Raw genomic sequence first — 16,832 nt, 5'->3', positions numbered from 1 at the left:
GCTTAAATTTGCATTATTTTCAGAGTATATGGACCCAAAAATATGTTCTCCTAGGCCTAGGCCTAACTGTATCATATGTAAATTATTATGGGTTTATTTGTTTAATCATTCACTGTTTGCGGCCCTTTGCTGTCAGAGTTGAATTACCGAAATGGCTGATAATGGACATGAAATCTGTATTTTTTACATGGAAGATGGTACAGAATACAGAGAATTGCGTATCAGAAACAAAATTTAGAAAGAAAAAAAAAGATAAATAAGTAAATATGCCATTTTACATGAATCTCCCATATTCCAAGGTGAAATAAAATTGACAATTATGCCTTGCTAATCTCTTCTGTATCCTTCAAATTTTGATAAACATTCATGTAAAAAATATATGGAATGCTTCACATTGCGTGATAATATGATACTTGTAACTGCTTGGTATTACAGTTATGGAGTCTTACAACACATATTGGAAAGTAAAAAAATTTTCAATACAATTTTTTTTCATACATGTCAGTGTACCAATTTTCAGCATTATAAGTTGAAATAGGCCTATCTAGCGATGGAACTATAGTTTAAGATATATTGCATATTGGAAAGTTGGCATAAATAAGGTTACGGACACTTGACTGTATTATAACTGATGAGACCTTCTGGGGGAAAAACTGACATTTTATTTGTATCTATCAAAAATACATCAGCTTACTTCCAATTTTATTTAGGACCTTACAGAAACATGTATACAATCGTATCAAAACGGCACTGATATTTCACATTATTTGCAATTAATTCTTAAATCTATTTCAGCCAATTTATCAACTTTAAACTAGAAAGGCTTCTGTTTTTGCATTAAAAAATAATGTTCGTTTACAGTACTTTGATTATATTTTAGAGGATATTTCTTACCTTTAGATTAAAGGGAATATCTTAATAATGCATTTTTGTGTTGCTCATTATAACATAAACAGCCTAATGAATAGGTATTTAAAGTATGATTAATACACAATGAAAATCACTTGACAATCATTAAAACAACCAAACTGCATGTAAATAATCCAATTTGTGTTAACATATATATAGGCCTTCACTCTATGATGGCCATCTTAAATGCTGCACAGGTCCAATTTAAAAATAAAATAAAAATTTAACAAGGTAATCTACGATCAATATACAACCAACACCTTTAAAATTAGGATCTCTGCTTCCACATCAATAGATGTCAAGGATTGACACATCCACACAGCCTAGTTTCAGTTATAGGGATATTACACACAAGTTGGAAATTTTCTGACTGTTCTATACCTTTTAAGAATTCTTTCTAATGACTAGAAACTATTGGCAGCATCAAAACATCTTTCCTGTGTCAGTTCGGACAACTGAAAGTGGTGGGAATTCCCCCAGCCAATACATAATTAGTCCACGCATAAATAGTACATTGGGGAATCCAGAACTAAAGGTCACTCAATCACAACCATCATCTCTAGAATGAGATTGTGTTTCAACCACCTGGGGGTCAAAAGTAAGGTCGCTGTTACTATAAATAGATTTTTGCCTCCTTGCCCTACATACTTCATTAATGATCCAATCACTTGAAACTTCATACACTTACAACCATGATCTCTTGTCAAATTCATGTTTTTAAATATCTGGGTTCAAAATTGAGGTGACTGTTACTATAAATGGAATTTCGACATCCTGCTATTCTTTTTGGCTCCTTGTTGTCTGACCTTTATTTGTCAAGTTATCGTTAGCATCTTTATTTGTTTACATGCAAGTTTACTCTTGCAAATTTATGAAGCAATTATTACATTGTATATTTTTGTTATTATATTAATTATAAAGCATGCTTCACACAAAATAACCAGAAGAACACATTTGACACTGGTGACATTGGAGTGACCTAGCCCGAGTTTCCTCTGGCCCTGGCACCATGTCTGAAAACTTGGGCTAGAGGTGACCATGTAAGCAATTTTCTGTATGACTCTAAGCCTCTGTGACAAACATTGTTTAGACTATAGAATCTAAATGAATCATGTAGTTACAGTACATACTCAAACGAAAGACATTTGAGAAAGGTCAACTACGACTATCGGTGTATCTACATATGGTGAAAAAAATTAAAATAAGTTAAAAGTCGGGGCTGGTGCTGATGTTAAATCTCCATAGGTGTTGACCCCTCCTTTTGGACCTCTTCAAGGCCTGTAGGAACCTGAGTGATTGACTTGATTGTTTTGATATCAAAATTCCAGAGGAGCAAATATCATTTTGTTTTTCTGATCAGTTTCAAAATTGAACATATGAAGAATTGATATACAATTGCAAGAAACCAATGAGAGCCTACATGATTTAAGCAATTTGTATAGATCCATACAGTATTTTCCACAAATTAGTAAGAACTGATGATGAATGAACTTGAGGTGATTTGAACAAAGAATCTGATCAGGAAAGCAAAACTGTAATACATTTGGATAACTAATACTCTTTGCTACCCATCATTGGCGACTATGGCAACCAAATGACATCTTTTGTTTTGGAAAATAGCACCATTGAATTTGCTCTCCCTCGAAAACCATACATAACCATTTCCATCTTAATTGGACCCTAAAAAACCCTACATACCAATTTTCAGCTTGATTGGACCAATCAGAAGCCCCAATTATGTTTCCATAGAAACAGTTCTGGAAACACCTGATAATGTAAGCCAATGGATATCCAATACCCCTTGCTGCTCACCATTTGTGATCATGGCAACCAAATGACATCTATTGTCGCTATCCCCCAAAACCCAAACATACCAATTATCAGCTTAATCTGACAATATCTCAAATGTACCTAATCATATTTCCATAGTTTTTGGTTTTGTTTTTTTGTTTAACGTCCTATTAACAGCCAGGGTCATTTAAGGACTGGCTAGGTTTTTGAGGTGGAGGAAAGCCGGAGTACCCGGAGAAAAACCACCGGCCTACGGTCAGCACCTGGCAACTGCCACATGTAGGTTTCGAACTCGCAACCCAGAGGTGGAGGGCTAGTGTTAAAGTGTCGGGACACCTTAACCACTCGGCCACCGCGGCCCACCACAAAGGAACCAATTGTATATCTTTAGTAGTTGGGAAAGACCCCAGGGCCTATTTTTATATCAGGATTGTGTTTATCCCTGGATGTCCAGCAATGCTATATATGGCTATGAGTGGGGATCTAAACAGTTTCAGATATATATATATATAAACCATTTATAGCTTTTTGAATCCTCACCCCATAGGCATACTACCAGTCAAATACAAGTGATATGCATTGCTTACTTCCAGAGTAGTTGTTGAAAGTAATATAGGCAAAGTGATCCCTTTTTGCCCTGCCCCTCAGGTTAGCCCCATCTTTTGTATGAATTAGAATCCCAGCCACCTAGGGGTGATACTACTGAAATATAAATGCCATACATTGCTTAGTTACAGAGAAGTCGTTTATATTAATTTGGTCAAATTGACCCCTCCCCTCAGGGGTCAGCCCAACCATTTTGTACAAGTTAATCCCTACGCCATAAGGGTAACATCTGTCAAATATGAGCAATATCCATTGCTTAGTTTCATGTGTCTATATCAATTTAGTGAAATTGACCACGTTTGGCCTTGCCCCTCTGGCACCCGGTGTTGACGGACTGATGGATGCCAGAGTATGCCATAAGCTCGTCTTGGTTCTTTGGAACAGGTGAGCTAAAAACCAACATGGGTAGGGAGCCATCAAGAAACCACCTTCCCATATCATCAAGGTTGGTTTTTAAACTGTTGACTTCATAAACAAAAGTTTACATTATACATGCCGTATTTGACCTAATAAGGGCGCCCCTACCTTTTTCAAGGAAATAAATCTTTAACAGAGTGTCAAAATGGTGTTCAAAAGTAATAATTCATGTGAAATGTTTTGCTACTTTATATGAGTTCAATTTTCTTCAGCAAGTTAAGTAACTGGGACACAAGTTTTCGCCACATTTTGTCTATTCCTACAGATGACATGTCAGTGCAAAGAGCACCCGAAACTAAACACACATTTGAAGATAAAGAAAAAGACTTCATTCTTGTTGATAAATAACTTTTGTTAAGAACAGAAAGCTAGTAAAAGACATAGTAAATCAATTATTAGGCCAAAGAAAACGATGTCCGATATGATCTGGGAAATCACTCGTGTCTATAAATAGAACACAAAAGAGTTCCATTTGACCATAAATGGTGGAACACACGTTCTCTGGTCTAAAGATCAGCTGGCATGATTTACAAGTTTACAGGAATATTCAAGTGATGTTTAAGGCTTAATATTATAATAATGAATAGATATCTTCACCTGGAATATTTTTATGACTGAATATTTTATCGTTTCCACAGCCTTGGGTAAGGTAACGTCAGTTTCATAAAACTTCAGAATAACTAATCTTTCAATTACCCGCGCCCTTATTAGGTCAAATACGGTACATGAAATATGATGGAACCTTCCACATCCAAACACAGAAATAATATTAATATCAAATATACCTCCCCCTATTCAATTTCAACCAAGTTTGTTTCGCAAAGTCGTAACAAAATGTTCACATGTGAAAATATGAATTTGATATCGACCATCAACTTTCAGTCAGTTGACTTAAATTTTGGAAACTGAGCATTGTGACCAAATTTCATCTAAATCGGTCAATAAATTTTTAATTAAGTTATTGAGTTAATTAATTTAAATAAGTTACCATCAAAGAACAAAAGTCATTACTACCAGGAATCTATCACCAATACTGGGCTGAATTCACATTTTGAATCAAGTATACAGCTCTTGTGTTGTGGGGGGAAATTAAAAAGAGAAAAACAAAAGATGTTTCATGCTTCTTTTATTTGAATCTGCTCACATATTTAATGATCAATGTTTACACAATGTGTAACTAGAACAGAATATTCTCGATCTCACATAATCATCGGCTTAACCTGAGAACAGTTACAAGTCAGCCAGATTCACAACCACAATCAGTGTTCAGCACTACCATATCAACAAAAACGGGACATCAACAATCCAACGAGTGAAAATGAGTTACAATTCAAAGATCTTCCAAGTTGAAGGGCAATTCCAGTGGCAAAGCACTATGCATGATCATTGGATTATTACAAAGATCTTGCCTTCAGCTTATAGTGAGATTTTGCAACTTACCACCATAAACCTGAAAGCTGTTGCAGAGATAAATATTTAGGATGAAAAACTTTCATGTTAACACTAGATCCTCAAATGACATTCAATTATCACACAGGTCTAATTTTGGACCACATCTCTCCTGTAAGAATTCCCTATAGAATTGCTATAACTGACGGGCTTTCACATATTTAACAACATATCACAGCACCCATCAAACATTTAAACATGTCAAGACACATATCACTTTTCACTTCTGGCAGAATGACATATTTGTAAAGAGTAACAAAATGTATCTTACAGATTTATAAATACAAGGCACCATCAAATATTTTATTTATATATTTGACAGAAAGTTTCAGTCAGACTATATAAAGAAATTTCTCTCCGACACACAAAAACAAAAAACATTTCCTTTTCTTTAGCGACTCAAGAAATCAAGTCAAACACATTCACACAGACAAGTGGAAATAAAATGCAAGATACATGTTGATAAAACTTTACAAATTAAGTTAATGCCAGAAACCCTTTCAAACCACTTCTGACACACTTTTTATCAAACTTTACAGATTTTTAAATGACATGATCACATTTCTTTTTCAAGTTCAGCAAATACACTTTCAATTCATATCAGATCATTCTCACATCAAATTATGTAAATTGGAATTTTTGAGCATGACATTCATCCACAGACAGAGGTACAGACAGAATTACTGTTTACAAGGTATATTTATTATTTTGACATTAACCCTGTAATCAGCAATTCTTAAATACATATAAATAATATATAAATATCTCTTTAAAAAAATTATCAACATTGATTGACTTTTTATACAGTCACATGATAAAATACTGTTGAATATTCATTAAAAGATGCACAGCTTTTGTGTGTAGCATGTGCTTGGTCAGAATACATCACAGATCATTGCAGGCTGGCCCTAAGTTTTGGACATGTCTTGGCATCACAGATTGCCAGCATGACTTCAGATCATACGTCCCAGATACACAACGTCTTCAGGATCTTGAGGTTGTAAGGTTATTGGGAAGAATCCAATCCTTCTGTAATGGTCTATCATGCACTTGTCTCCGACATTCATTTCAACATGAACACCTTCAGACCCACTTGACTTGATAGCATTAAGAGCACATGCCAAAAGACGTTTTGGTACAGAGTAGTCAACTACCCTATTTGGAATAAAGTCAACTCGCACTGCTGACTGGTACTTTTGCAGTACAGTCTCGGGAATACATCGCTGCTCATTATGAAAACTTGCTATCACCTCCTGGATTAAAAATAAAAAAACTTGTTAAAATTTGCACTTAGATATGAATCTGTTCCTCTTCATCAAATTGAGAATTAACAGCAAGGCAATAATACAGACTCCTTTGAGCAGTACGCAAATATTTAAAAGTCATACAACTTACATCAGCAGGACTTGGCTGGTCTTTCTGGACTAGTGGGTATTTCTCCTTCATGGCAGGAATCCATGCTATTTTGGCCCTCTCTTGTAGTTGGCGGGCACTCAGTGTTCCTACAGCATATCCACACACTCCAACGTCATCCTCCACCACAAAGCAGTTCTCTGGACTCAGGGTTGTCATTGCACCCAATATCCTGTAGAATAAATTGTACATTATATCTCCCTTTTGTATAATAGATTATTAGCAAGCTATCACAACTTTTCAACATTAACTTGTTTCTATGTTTACTTTATATCTGTATACAAGGTACTGCATTTCTAAGTGACTTACCTGTCCCCTATCAGTTCTGGCATGTCAGGAAACACTTCTGTACCATCCATACCATCATCACAGGTCTGTAGACAGATTTGGTAAACTGCACTCTGGAACAAATATAGAGCAAATTGTGAGGTTGTTAATGCGGGTCATCACCGAGCTATATACCTAGGTTAAGTAATTGTCATTCTTTATCTAGTTTGCAGTCTTAAGATATAATTTATATCAAATCCACTACCAATGAATTGCAATGATATGTTAAGTTTACAAATTTCCATCTCCATTGGAATATTTGGTATAAATCAGTACAATGTGGCTTCAAATGCTGTAGATGATCTCTTTTTAGAGCATATGTAAAGCTTAACCTTTGTGATCTTCATTTAAAGTGTTACTTTTAACTAACCTAGGATACAAAATGAAGAAACATTTCTGGATTTAACTCACCTCGTCACTACACTTGTATGGTCTATAGTGATACTGGTTTCTGATTATCACCTCTGGAGGTTGCATGTAGTACAAGTCACATGCACTTCTAGTTGGTAACAAACGCTGTAAACAGCCAAATCAACATTAAATCAGTACAGGTCAACTGATATTGTATGATTAAAATTATGTTTGTAAGACAGCAAGACTTTTGATATCAACATTTTAGGCATGTTTTGTGAATTTTTCTTTTCTTGAATGGCTTGACATTAACTTTGAAATTTAAATTAAGTTTGAAATCGAGTACACCTTGGATATCCAAGTTGTTTTTCAATATTACAATAAACAAATAACGGTACACTATTATTTTTCAACAAATGTTAATTTCAAGCCTTTGCAAGAGAATGTTCTTTCCAAAAATAAATCTGACTCTGTGTACTTATTTTTTTCACCCAGTCTTGCAATCTTACTGTTAAAAATATCAATTTCCAAGAAAAAAATATTGATTATAAAAGCAAAAGAAATAATGCATTTTTAACATCTGCAATCATCACCGTGTCTGCACCATGTCCCAAGTATGTTCTATTAAGGTAGAATGTATATTTGAAATGTTGAGTACCAGCCACCTTCAGTTTGTTAAATTTCACGAGTTCAAAATTACTTCAAATTATAACTCTTAATATATATGATAAACATTACATTATGACCAAGATAAGATATTCAAACAAATTTCAAGTTGATCTCAATTTTTTAAACCAAAATATTGGTTAATTGTGACCAACCAAACTCCGATACTAGAAAACTTATTTCTGACCGTTTGTTAAATGTCTATGGCAACTGTCAAGTAACAAGGTGATTGCATATCCTATCAATCAATTCAGTTTTTAAAACCACTTTCCCCCTTATCAGGCAAGGCTGGTAAACATTCCAAATATATCTTCTTTTTGCCTCAAAACAGGCTCAAATATATATGCGTACAGTCTGGAAAGAAATACATCAACCAGAAGAAAGGTACCATGTACAGTGAACAAAAAATTCATCAAATAATTATGACATTAAAAAGACATGTCTGAAACCTTAAACCCAGTCACCCAAAGAAAACCTCTTGCATATGTATATCTTCAATGTACATGGTAACATTTCACCTGCTTGAAAACGCAGCGCAAAAAAATCCTGGAAATAAGACTTGGGACATAAATGCAAACACTGTGAAAGCTGAAAAGATGATGCAACATATTACCATGTTTTCATATATATCACAATTACTGTTATTGACTAGAGTGTGCTCAAAGTTACAATTCAATCAAACTTGACTAGGCACAATGTTGGTTGAGGAAGGTCCAGGTCCGGTCCGGTATATACATACTTCAAATTCTCCTTGTAAACCGCCTCGGAAGACCCAGGGCTCAGAATCGCCACAAGAGAATGCCTCCTTGTAAAGGTTTGAGCACCCTAGATGATTAGCAAAGAGAAAATGAGATAAACTGTTAATAGGGGTGCAAGTAATGTCCCTCACAAGAAACAAATTTTCATTATGACTGGACAAATTATGACTTGTTGAAATCAACATATTAAATTCAATACAGGACTTGAAAAATAATGAGTTTTAAGAGGGATAGGTTTATGTGAACTATTGATCACATATGCCAAAAAGAAGGGGTTAATTTAATTCAAATGTTGTGAAAGGGATCCTTTGAAATCAAATAGGTCATTTAATTCAAACTTTTAATCCACAATTTGTCCAACCTTTTCATCAATAAAATCATTCTCTGAAACTACATTATTTTATCTTACCTGAGTTGTGAAACTTTTTTCACATTGAAATGCTCATTAAAAATGTCATTCTTTGATCACTACACATTACATTCTCTTTTTCAATACAAATTATCATTTGCATATTTCACCATCGTCAAAGACAATGATTACGCACTTTAGTTTTCAAATATAATTTGTTGAGAAGAGAATGTAATGAATGCCATGAAGCAGCCAGCCAACTTCTAACCAGGAGAAAACTTCAATTATCAAAACTTTTTTTTAACTGTTTTTGGTCATACCACTGGCCTAGTTCCTTATCAACCAAATGTGTCAGAACACCAGATACTATAGTGTACTTCTTTTTAAAAGTGTTGATACACTCTTACAGTAATTGCTGTAATCCTAAAAGAGTGTAGCAGAGATCAGAACATTTGGAACACTTTTGGTTGATCCTGAACTGAACCTGTGACTCATGTTAATCTCCTGGTTAGCATAAGACAAAATCATAAAATCCATATTTAAACATACACGAAGCTTGTGTCATTTAATCAATCACAAATATCATTCAATGGTTTCGCTTGCTAAAAAAATTCTCACTCTGTTCAAATTTTAATGTATTATTGTACAGTGATATCTCTCGAAACCAGTCTACCCATAATACAAAATTCTCTCCATTCTGACAGGACAAATTAGGCAAAGCAAAATCCTTCTTTAGCAAATTCTGTACTGGCAAATTGGACTTCTCGCCATACCAGCCAAATTGTTTGGTACCAAGAGCTGTCTGGTTTAGAGAAAATCTACTGTGTATTATGTTCATTTTGTAACACACTAAATAACTGGTGATTAACAAATGACAAAAGCTTCTTTGTACAGATCTTTCTTGACCTGCAAATGAAATCCCTAATGTCACTTTCTTCTTTTCTTCAAAACAAATATAACTGAGATTGAGCAGAACTGAATTTACATATCAATGGAACAAAACAACAAATGAAAATCTGTAATCAAGGTGAAAAGCAAATGAAAATATCTCCTCTCAATTCTGAGGTGAAGGAAATACTGATTTGGGTGATGGAAAAGTAAATGTCTAATCAAAACTTATTCCTTTGTTTCTCCAAAGTTGCCAGAATTGGAAAGCTTTGAATTTGAATCAGTATGTATTTTTTTCAAAAAAAAATTAAATTAAAAAAATGAATACCCATGATCAGCATTTGAGGATAAGAAGAAAGAGACATCACAGAGTGTGTTATTCCTGTGTAAACCAATACACTAGTATAACATCTGAAAAAAGCAAATATTAATGAGATGGCTTGGCTGCTGCATGGTAAACCCTAAATAGACTGTTACAGAATTGTAGCGGCCATGTACAGGTACAAATACTGGGTCGGAAGAACTGATGCCTACATGAAAGATTGTCGTTTCCCTTGGTTTCACTGGCTGATAAGGTACTACTGCCCATCTCTGCAAACAGAAAAACGTGAAGAAATTAGTAAGCTGTGCAGCCAGCGCAGTTCTCAGGCTAAATAGAAAACAATTACATGGGGTTCATCAAACTATTAGACTAACACCATTCCTCCACCAAACAAGGTCTCACACATCACATCCAATGTTTGTGATCTTTTTGTCATCACTGAAGGGTATTGTGTCCTTTTATGTTTTTCCTCCTCTATCACCACAGAATTAACATTTATTTCATCATTATCAAATTATTTTCAATCTTTGAACTAGGAAATGTTTTCTTAATTTTCCAGAATTACAGAAACTGTCCTAACCCCAATATTTGTACTTCAATCATCATCAAGACGTGTGGTTGTATTAAAATTGCCAAAAGTGTTGAACATTCTTTTATTGATTTTGTTCATACTTTGATATTTTCAAAATACTTACTTAGCCATGCAACATAGGCTGCACAAGTTTCCAAAACACCAAGAATGTCCCATACGTAAGGGAAGATGGTGTGTGCCAAGGAAACATTAGGAACCTCATAGAGACGCTTGGCCATGGCCTGGACCTTCTTAACATCATTCAAGAAAGCGTCTGCCTTTTCCATCCATTCTGCAACCTGCAACAATTAACAGCAGTTTCTTTTGTTCTAATTTCAAAATCAGGAGCTTTACGGACATTTCCCCCTATTAAACAAAACATGCACAGGTGTCTGAAACAAGTGGAAATTCTTGCAACCAATTATATAGAATAAGAACTTCTATCAAGGGGTAATAATCATATTGAAATCCCTACCTCTGGTTGTTTTTTCTGTGGCTGTGTGACAACATGTGCATTGCACTTGACCCATCGAAGATTCTGCAGCATCTGCACTCCCTGTGTACCATGTTCAAATGGCAAGTAGAACAAATCCACAAGAAGGGAAAGATCCTCATAATACATTTTACTATCACAGATTTTTGAGGATGACTGTCCATTATTTTTGTTCTGCAACTCTTCAGCAACAACTTCCACTTGCATGAGATTGTCAAGAGATGCATTTTCATGATTGTCAGAATTCACTGATGAAGTGTCACTTAAAGCACAATCCATAGGTTCTCCAAGAATATCTGCTACAGTACACGGTCGATCAGAGTCTGCTTCAGGACTGACAATGTTTGTACTGTTAACAAGGCTGTTTACAGGGTTCATTGTTGGTTGTATGTATGATGGATTGTTCTCGCTTTCTTCTAACCCTGGTAAGCTGCAGTAGGCATCAGGAATCCCAGCAGGACTGGATGGGGGGCCTGCTACAGGTATGCAGACATTAGGTGGAGGGACTGGAGTACTTCCAGGGCTAACAGCTACTGGCGGCATACGGTTGTGGTCCAATTCCAACATCCACTCTTTGAGAGCCATCATAAGAGCAACTTTTGGCTGGTACCTTGTGTCCAATCTAGCTGGCAGGTCTTCTGTGGAATCAAATTCACTTTCTGTTTCCAACTTTATGTCAGATACAACTGGACTTAATCTCTCACCATCTGAAATTTAAAATAACAGTTAGTTTGCCTTCAATCTCACCTTATTAACAGCACCAAAATTATTGTTGCTTACAACAATTTCTACAGAAATAATCTTGTTTTTTTTCTCTACAGAAAGTTTCCAACAGCCTGTGCCCGCTTCAATTAGGAACTAGTTATGTCTTTAACAATATGAAAATATTTGTTTTGTTATTCCTTCTGGAAAACAAACACCTTTAAGGTAGGGGGAAACACTGAAACAGGTTGTTTTCGACTATCAAACAGGACAACAAATATTACTGATAATGAATATTTATTATAAGCATGAGTCTACTTAATATTCCAGGCTCCATCATTTTTTCTTAAAGAGATAATTATTTTAGTTTGAACACTCATGGAAGAATGATTTACAGGTAGATGAAAATAAATCATCAAGCAACATTAATGGGTATTGGTGTGTACAGATGTTTACAAAGTTTTATAAAACTCCAATCGAAGGTGATTTGCTCCTGACAAACTTTCAGAAAAAGATGAGCAGGCATCATCATTCAATAAACTTCATTCTAAGCTGCATAATATGTTTTACCTGAAATTACATCTTTCTTCAGTCCGTCAGAGTTTGATTTACTCCACTGTCCAAGGGTATGAAGAGCAATATAATTTCCTTCAAACTCTGTGTTTGGATTTGTCAAGACACCTCTCAAGTAGGGTATGATTTCAGGGGAGCGACCATCATAGGGCCCCAGGAATATCCTCCTTGGGTCATAGTCATTGGCATGGATATTGTCCCAGATAATGGGTGGTCTTCGAAGCACATTGGAAATGGCCATCAAATGGCTCACTGTAATCTTTTTGGTAACCACTTTAGCACCTGCATAAACGTAATATGTTCAAAATTAAATCAGAACACCACTAAACTACATTCTCTACATCAGCGATTTACATGCTTCAAACAAAAACAAAACATAGTTTCATCTGTAGATGAACAAAATATGTTCTACAAGTGAGATTACAAGACATATCAACCACAGTAGTTACATAATGATAATAATCAATTATTTTCACAATTTTTTTTTGTTTTTAATATGTGAGGAGAGTTTGAGGAGATACTGAGAAAAGGAATCAAGCCATAACAAATCAAGGAATAGCAGCAAAATCTAGGACTCTTACAATTTATACTTGGCTCTATCAAAATCTTTATAAACAATAACAGAAATGTAACATATCTAGTGATGCATAAAATATGTTTTTTTTTATGTTTCATACACAGGTTGAAAATATAGTTCCATAAAAGAAAACTTGGATACAATTATTGTTTGTCTCAAAAAAATTGTATAGCTACCTGTCCACAAAATATCAATTCCTGGCATGAGTTTAACACCAATGGTGTTGAGGTATTCCGACATCGCCATGTCTGGTACAGCCCGCGAGGTACAGTACTCTGCAGAAACAACCACAATATTGATTATAATTCCTGTGATGAACATATTACTTTTAATCCAAAAAGTGAACCAATCATAAAAATTAACAAATTTGGTCTGACATAGCCAAATGCTGAAATAACTTCTTAAGGCATTAAATAGATCTGTCAGATTTGTTTTAATTCCAAAATGTCTTTTTATAGTATATATCTCATATGGGACCATTTCAATTTTTATTTTTCATAGAACATTCCATTAATATTGGCTAGTATATATATATATAGAAAGATATATTACAGACAAGGATGGGAAAACCATTAAATAACCACTTACCAGTGGGACAGAAGTAGAAGTGTGGTTGACCAAGGTGCTCATAAACCTCATTGGTGACAGAAACCTGAGCACTGGCAAAGGACTGGAACACACTACGATCTGCCTCACTCAGCTCTGTATCAATGTCGTCAAACAATAGGGCAAAACCAGTACAGCCAAATGTGGCAACCTTCAAAGAAAACACAATACCTGATGCAATCTACAAAGAAGGTTACCAACCACTTAATCATACTACCCCTTCACAAAGTGTCACTTCAGTCTTCCACATAACAACACTCTCGGGTGTCATGTTTTACTACACAGAAATTGATGTTGGTGTTATAGTTATCATATAAAAGTTTTATGAAAGGGGTTGGACTAAAAATTCTTAATTATTTTTTTATTTGCCTACATGTTGTCTTGTACAGTGGAATTGTACATCTGCTTACTGTTAGAATACAAAAACACTTGCTTTGCTGAAATTCATACCAAAAACATTCATCTTTTCATAGAGAATTGAAATGATGTTTTACAACCCTACTTACTAAGAATGCAAATCTTCCATTAACACTAATATATATATATCAGCAATGTTCTGTTTCAATTATTTGTTCTATACCTGTTCTAATTTTCTTTTCAGACACTGCACATCTTTTGAATTGGAGAAAGTTATATCAAGGCCAGGAGAAATGGCATATATGAATTCAACATTGTTCTCTGTGGCAGCCTCAATCAGGTTCGTCATGTTCTCTGAAAAGTAAAATAAAAAACTCAGTATTTAAGACCAATCAATTCCATAAGTTGTTTTGAAACACTACAAAAGACCAAAGATAAACGCTTACAATGTCCAAGTTGGAACATATCTGAAGGATAATTGCGAAAAAGAAAATTCTTTATTTTTACTGCTTACATCCATGGATCTAGGTCAATCATAAGCTGATGTCAGTGTTCCTGTGTAACCTTAAAACACAAAACTGGATGCTAACAAGAGTGAATAACCAAGAATGAAAACCATAATCAAATGGAGACATGCTAAACCATGCTATTCTCTTTGTACACTCTCAGAGGTGCATGCACTCCTTAACAATATCAAACGAACCTGCTTCTTCCACGGAATACAGTTCCCTCCAGAATGCTCGATGCTTACAGTCATCCTTAGGTGCATACATGTATGTATTTAGGCCCATCTTCTTCAACCTGTAATGAACCAGTAATCATATTATTTCTATATATAATTAAATTCTGAAATAACACATTCAGCATTAAAAATTGGAAAGAGTACTAGTGCGCTATAGGTGAAATTAGTTGCATTTTTATATAATCAATTGAAAAGGCCAAAATTTATTTCAATATCACCCCTTTTATGATATCAATAATGTAATATTGATAACGAGTTGTTACAGGACCGAGATAGACTTTTTATTTATTCTGATTGTTTCAGGACATATCAAAAATATGTTTTATATCTTACCATGAAAAAAGCAACTTCCTTTGTTCTGTACTCCATGGCCTTCCATAAAACCCTGTTAAAAGAAAGTTGTATAAGTACAGTACATTCCTGTTAATCAGGTAAAAATTCAAAAACCAAAACCATTTTCTCTTGAATCATGGTAAAAAAAATTGATTAATTGGGTTGGAAAAGTTGTATTTTTCAGTTATTCGACTACGAAAATCTGACCCAAAAATAGAAATGCTCCAATTTTCACGAAAGTCTTCACGTATACCTCAAGTTTTAGACATTTATGATTTATCAACAAATAGGGTAATCAAGATGGTTATAATGTCAAAAAATAGGTAAAATTTTACCTTAAACGATAATGTTATTTTTTATCATGTTTAGAACTGTGTTGTTCTGCCTCGTGGGTTTTTCCCCAAACAGGAAACCGATAAAGCATTGCAGGTAAAATTAAATGTTATTTTTAGAGTCAGCAGAAGGCCAACGTAATGGGGGTGCTGAAACTCGAAACATTTCCCGACAAAATTTGCGCACGACATATTTTTTAATGGTTCAAATACCGTTTTTATTGTAAATCAATTCATATTTTTATCTTATTGCAAGAACATTTCAAAACTCATGTAAATATAAATATTGACGGTGACTGCCTCTTTTCGACCGGAAATACAAATAAAGATGCTTCCTCGTACAAGTGACAAACACTCAATGAGTCACAGGTAAACACAGAACTGATCTAAACTAACCTACAACAGTTATGTTTTTTTTTCAACAGCATTCACTCGCAATGAAGCAATCACAGCTAACCTAACCGTACCCTACGCCTAGATTTTATATAAACCGACATCGGACTTCGTGGACAATTATGTTTACGCCATTTTCTTGGCGACCTGCCAAAGAGCGAAATACCATACGATTGCGCATTTCTTCGAATACTGCGTCCGAGTAAACAGGTTGTTAATAATACACGTTGTGAAATTCGACACACTTTGTGTAAACCAACGTTTTCTTGTGTGTACATCTTTTACAACTATCTACTGTGTTTTGATATAGGTTACGATTGCCTGGGCGAGACGAAGGTCAGACATTTTTGTCCGACATCTTGTTTTCGCCTACCTTCAACAGCTCCACACACAAATTTCTTTGCTGAATCGTCCAGTCGTTTGTTGATCCCCGTAAATTTCATAATCGCGGTACGATTCTTCGGACGATCAATTTTTCTGAGGAAGGTATCAAGAGTTGTACCTATTGTTGTAATTTTTAAGATAATGTGTTTATCATATCGGTATTCTGCTATGTTGTTCTTCCTAGCACTGCTCTAAGGATAATATAGCGATTTTATGGAGTGTAGAAGTATCCGTCGATTTGGTTCGCTGTCAAGTTTTGTACCGTCCAATGAAAAGCACTGTAACTAGTCTTGTAGGAGAACTGGTTGAAACCGGTTTCAACTGGTATGATTGGGGCCGTGTGCACTGTTTTGTGATGTGGTTCACAGGACGGACAAACTCTATGGAATCCTAGCCTATTTATTCTGGAGTGGGCTTCCATTTAAAATTGAATACTTTTGTTGGTTATGTATTCATGCTATCCGGCTTTTATAATACATGTACATACTATAAATCTATTATTTATTAAAATACCGCAACAAGG

The 16,832-nt window shown here is 34.9% G+C and overlaps 1 protein-coding gene across 2 annotated transcripts; it reads right to left on the bottom strand.

Moving 5' to 3' along the window:
- Positions 1–4,832: 4,832 nt before the first annotated feature.
- Positions 4,833–16,527, bottom strand: LOC117339865 (protein O-GlcNAcase-like). 2 transcript variants are annotated; one of them, XM_033901573.1, is made up of 15 exons: positions 16,299–16,527; positions 15,201–15,252; positions 14,829–14,926; positions 14,349–14,479; positions 13,751–13,919; positions 13,339–13,437; positions 12,583–12,867; positions 11,293–12,017; positions 10,942–11,116; positions 10,459–10,515; positions 8,669–8,754; positions 7,324–7,428; positions 6,895–6,986; positions 6,568–6,757; positions 4,833–6,425 (listed from the first exon to the last, which is right to left on the bottom strand). In XM_033901573.1, exons 1-15 carry the CDS (start codon positions 16,366–16,368, stop codon positions 6,126–6,128), a joined length of 2,634 nt encoding a protein of 877 aa, XP_033757464.1. In that variant the 5' UTR covers positions 16,369–16,527; the 3' UTR covers positions 4,833–6,125. The 2 variants fall into 2 exon arrangements, with proteins under 2 accessions (XP_033757464.1, XP_033757465.1); XM_033901574.1 differs by lacking the exon at positions 10,459–10,515.
- Between the last annotated feature and the right edge of the window lie 305 nt (positions 16,528–16,832).

The sequence above is a fragment of the Pecten maximus genome, chromosome 12 (genome assembly GCF_902652985.1).
Source record: "Pecten maximus chromosome 12, xPecMax1.1, whole genome shotgun sequence".
Lineage (NCBI taxonomy): Eukaryota > Metazoa > Mollusca > Bivalvia > Pectinida > Pectinidae > Pecten > Pecten maximus.
The sequence above is the reverse complement of the archived record's forward strand: the minus strand, read 5'-3'. Positions and strand labels throughout refer to the sequence as shown.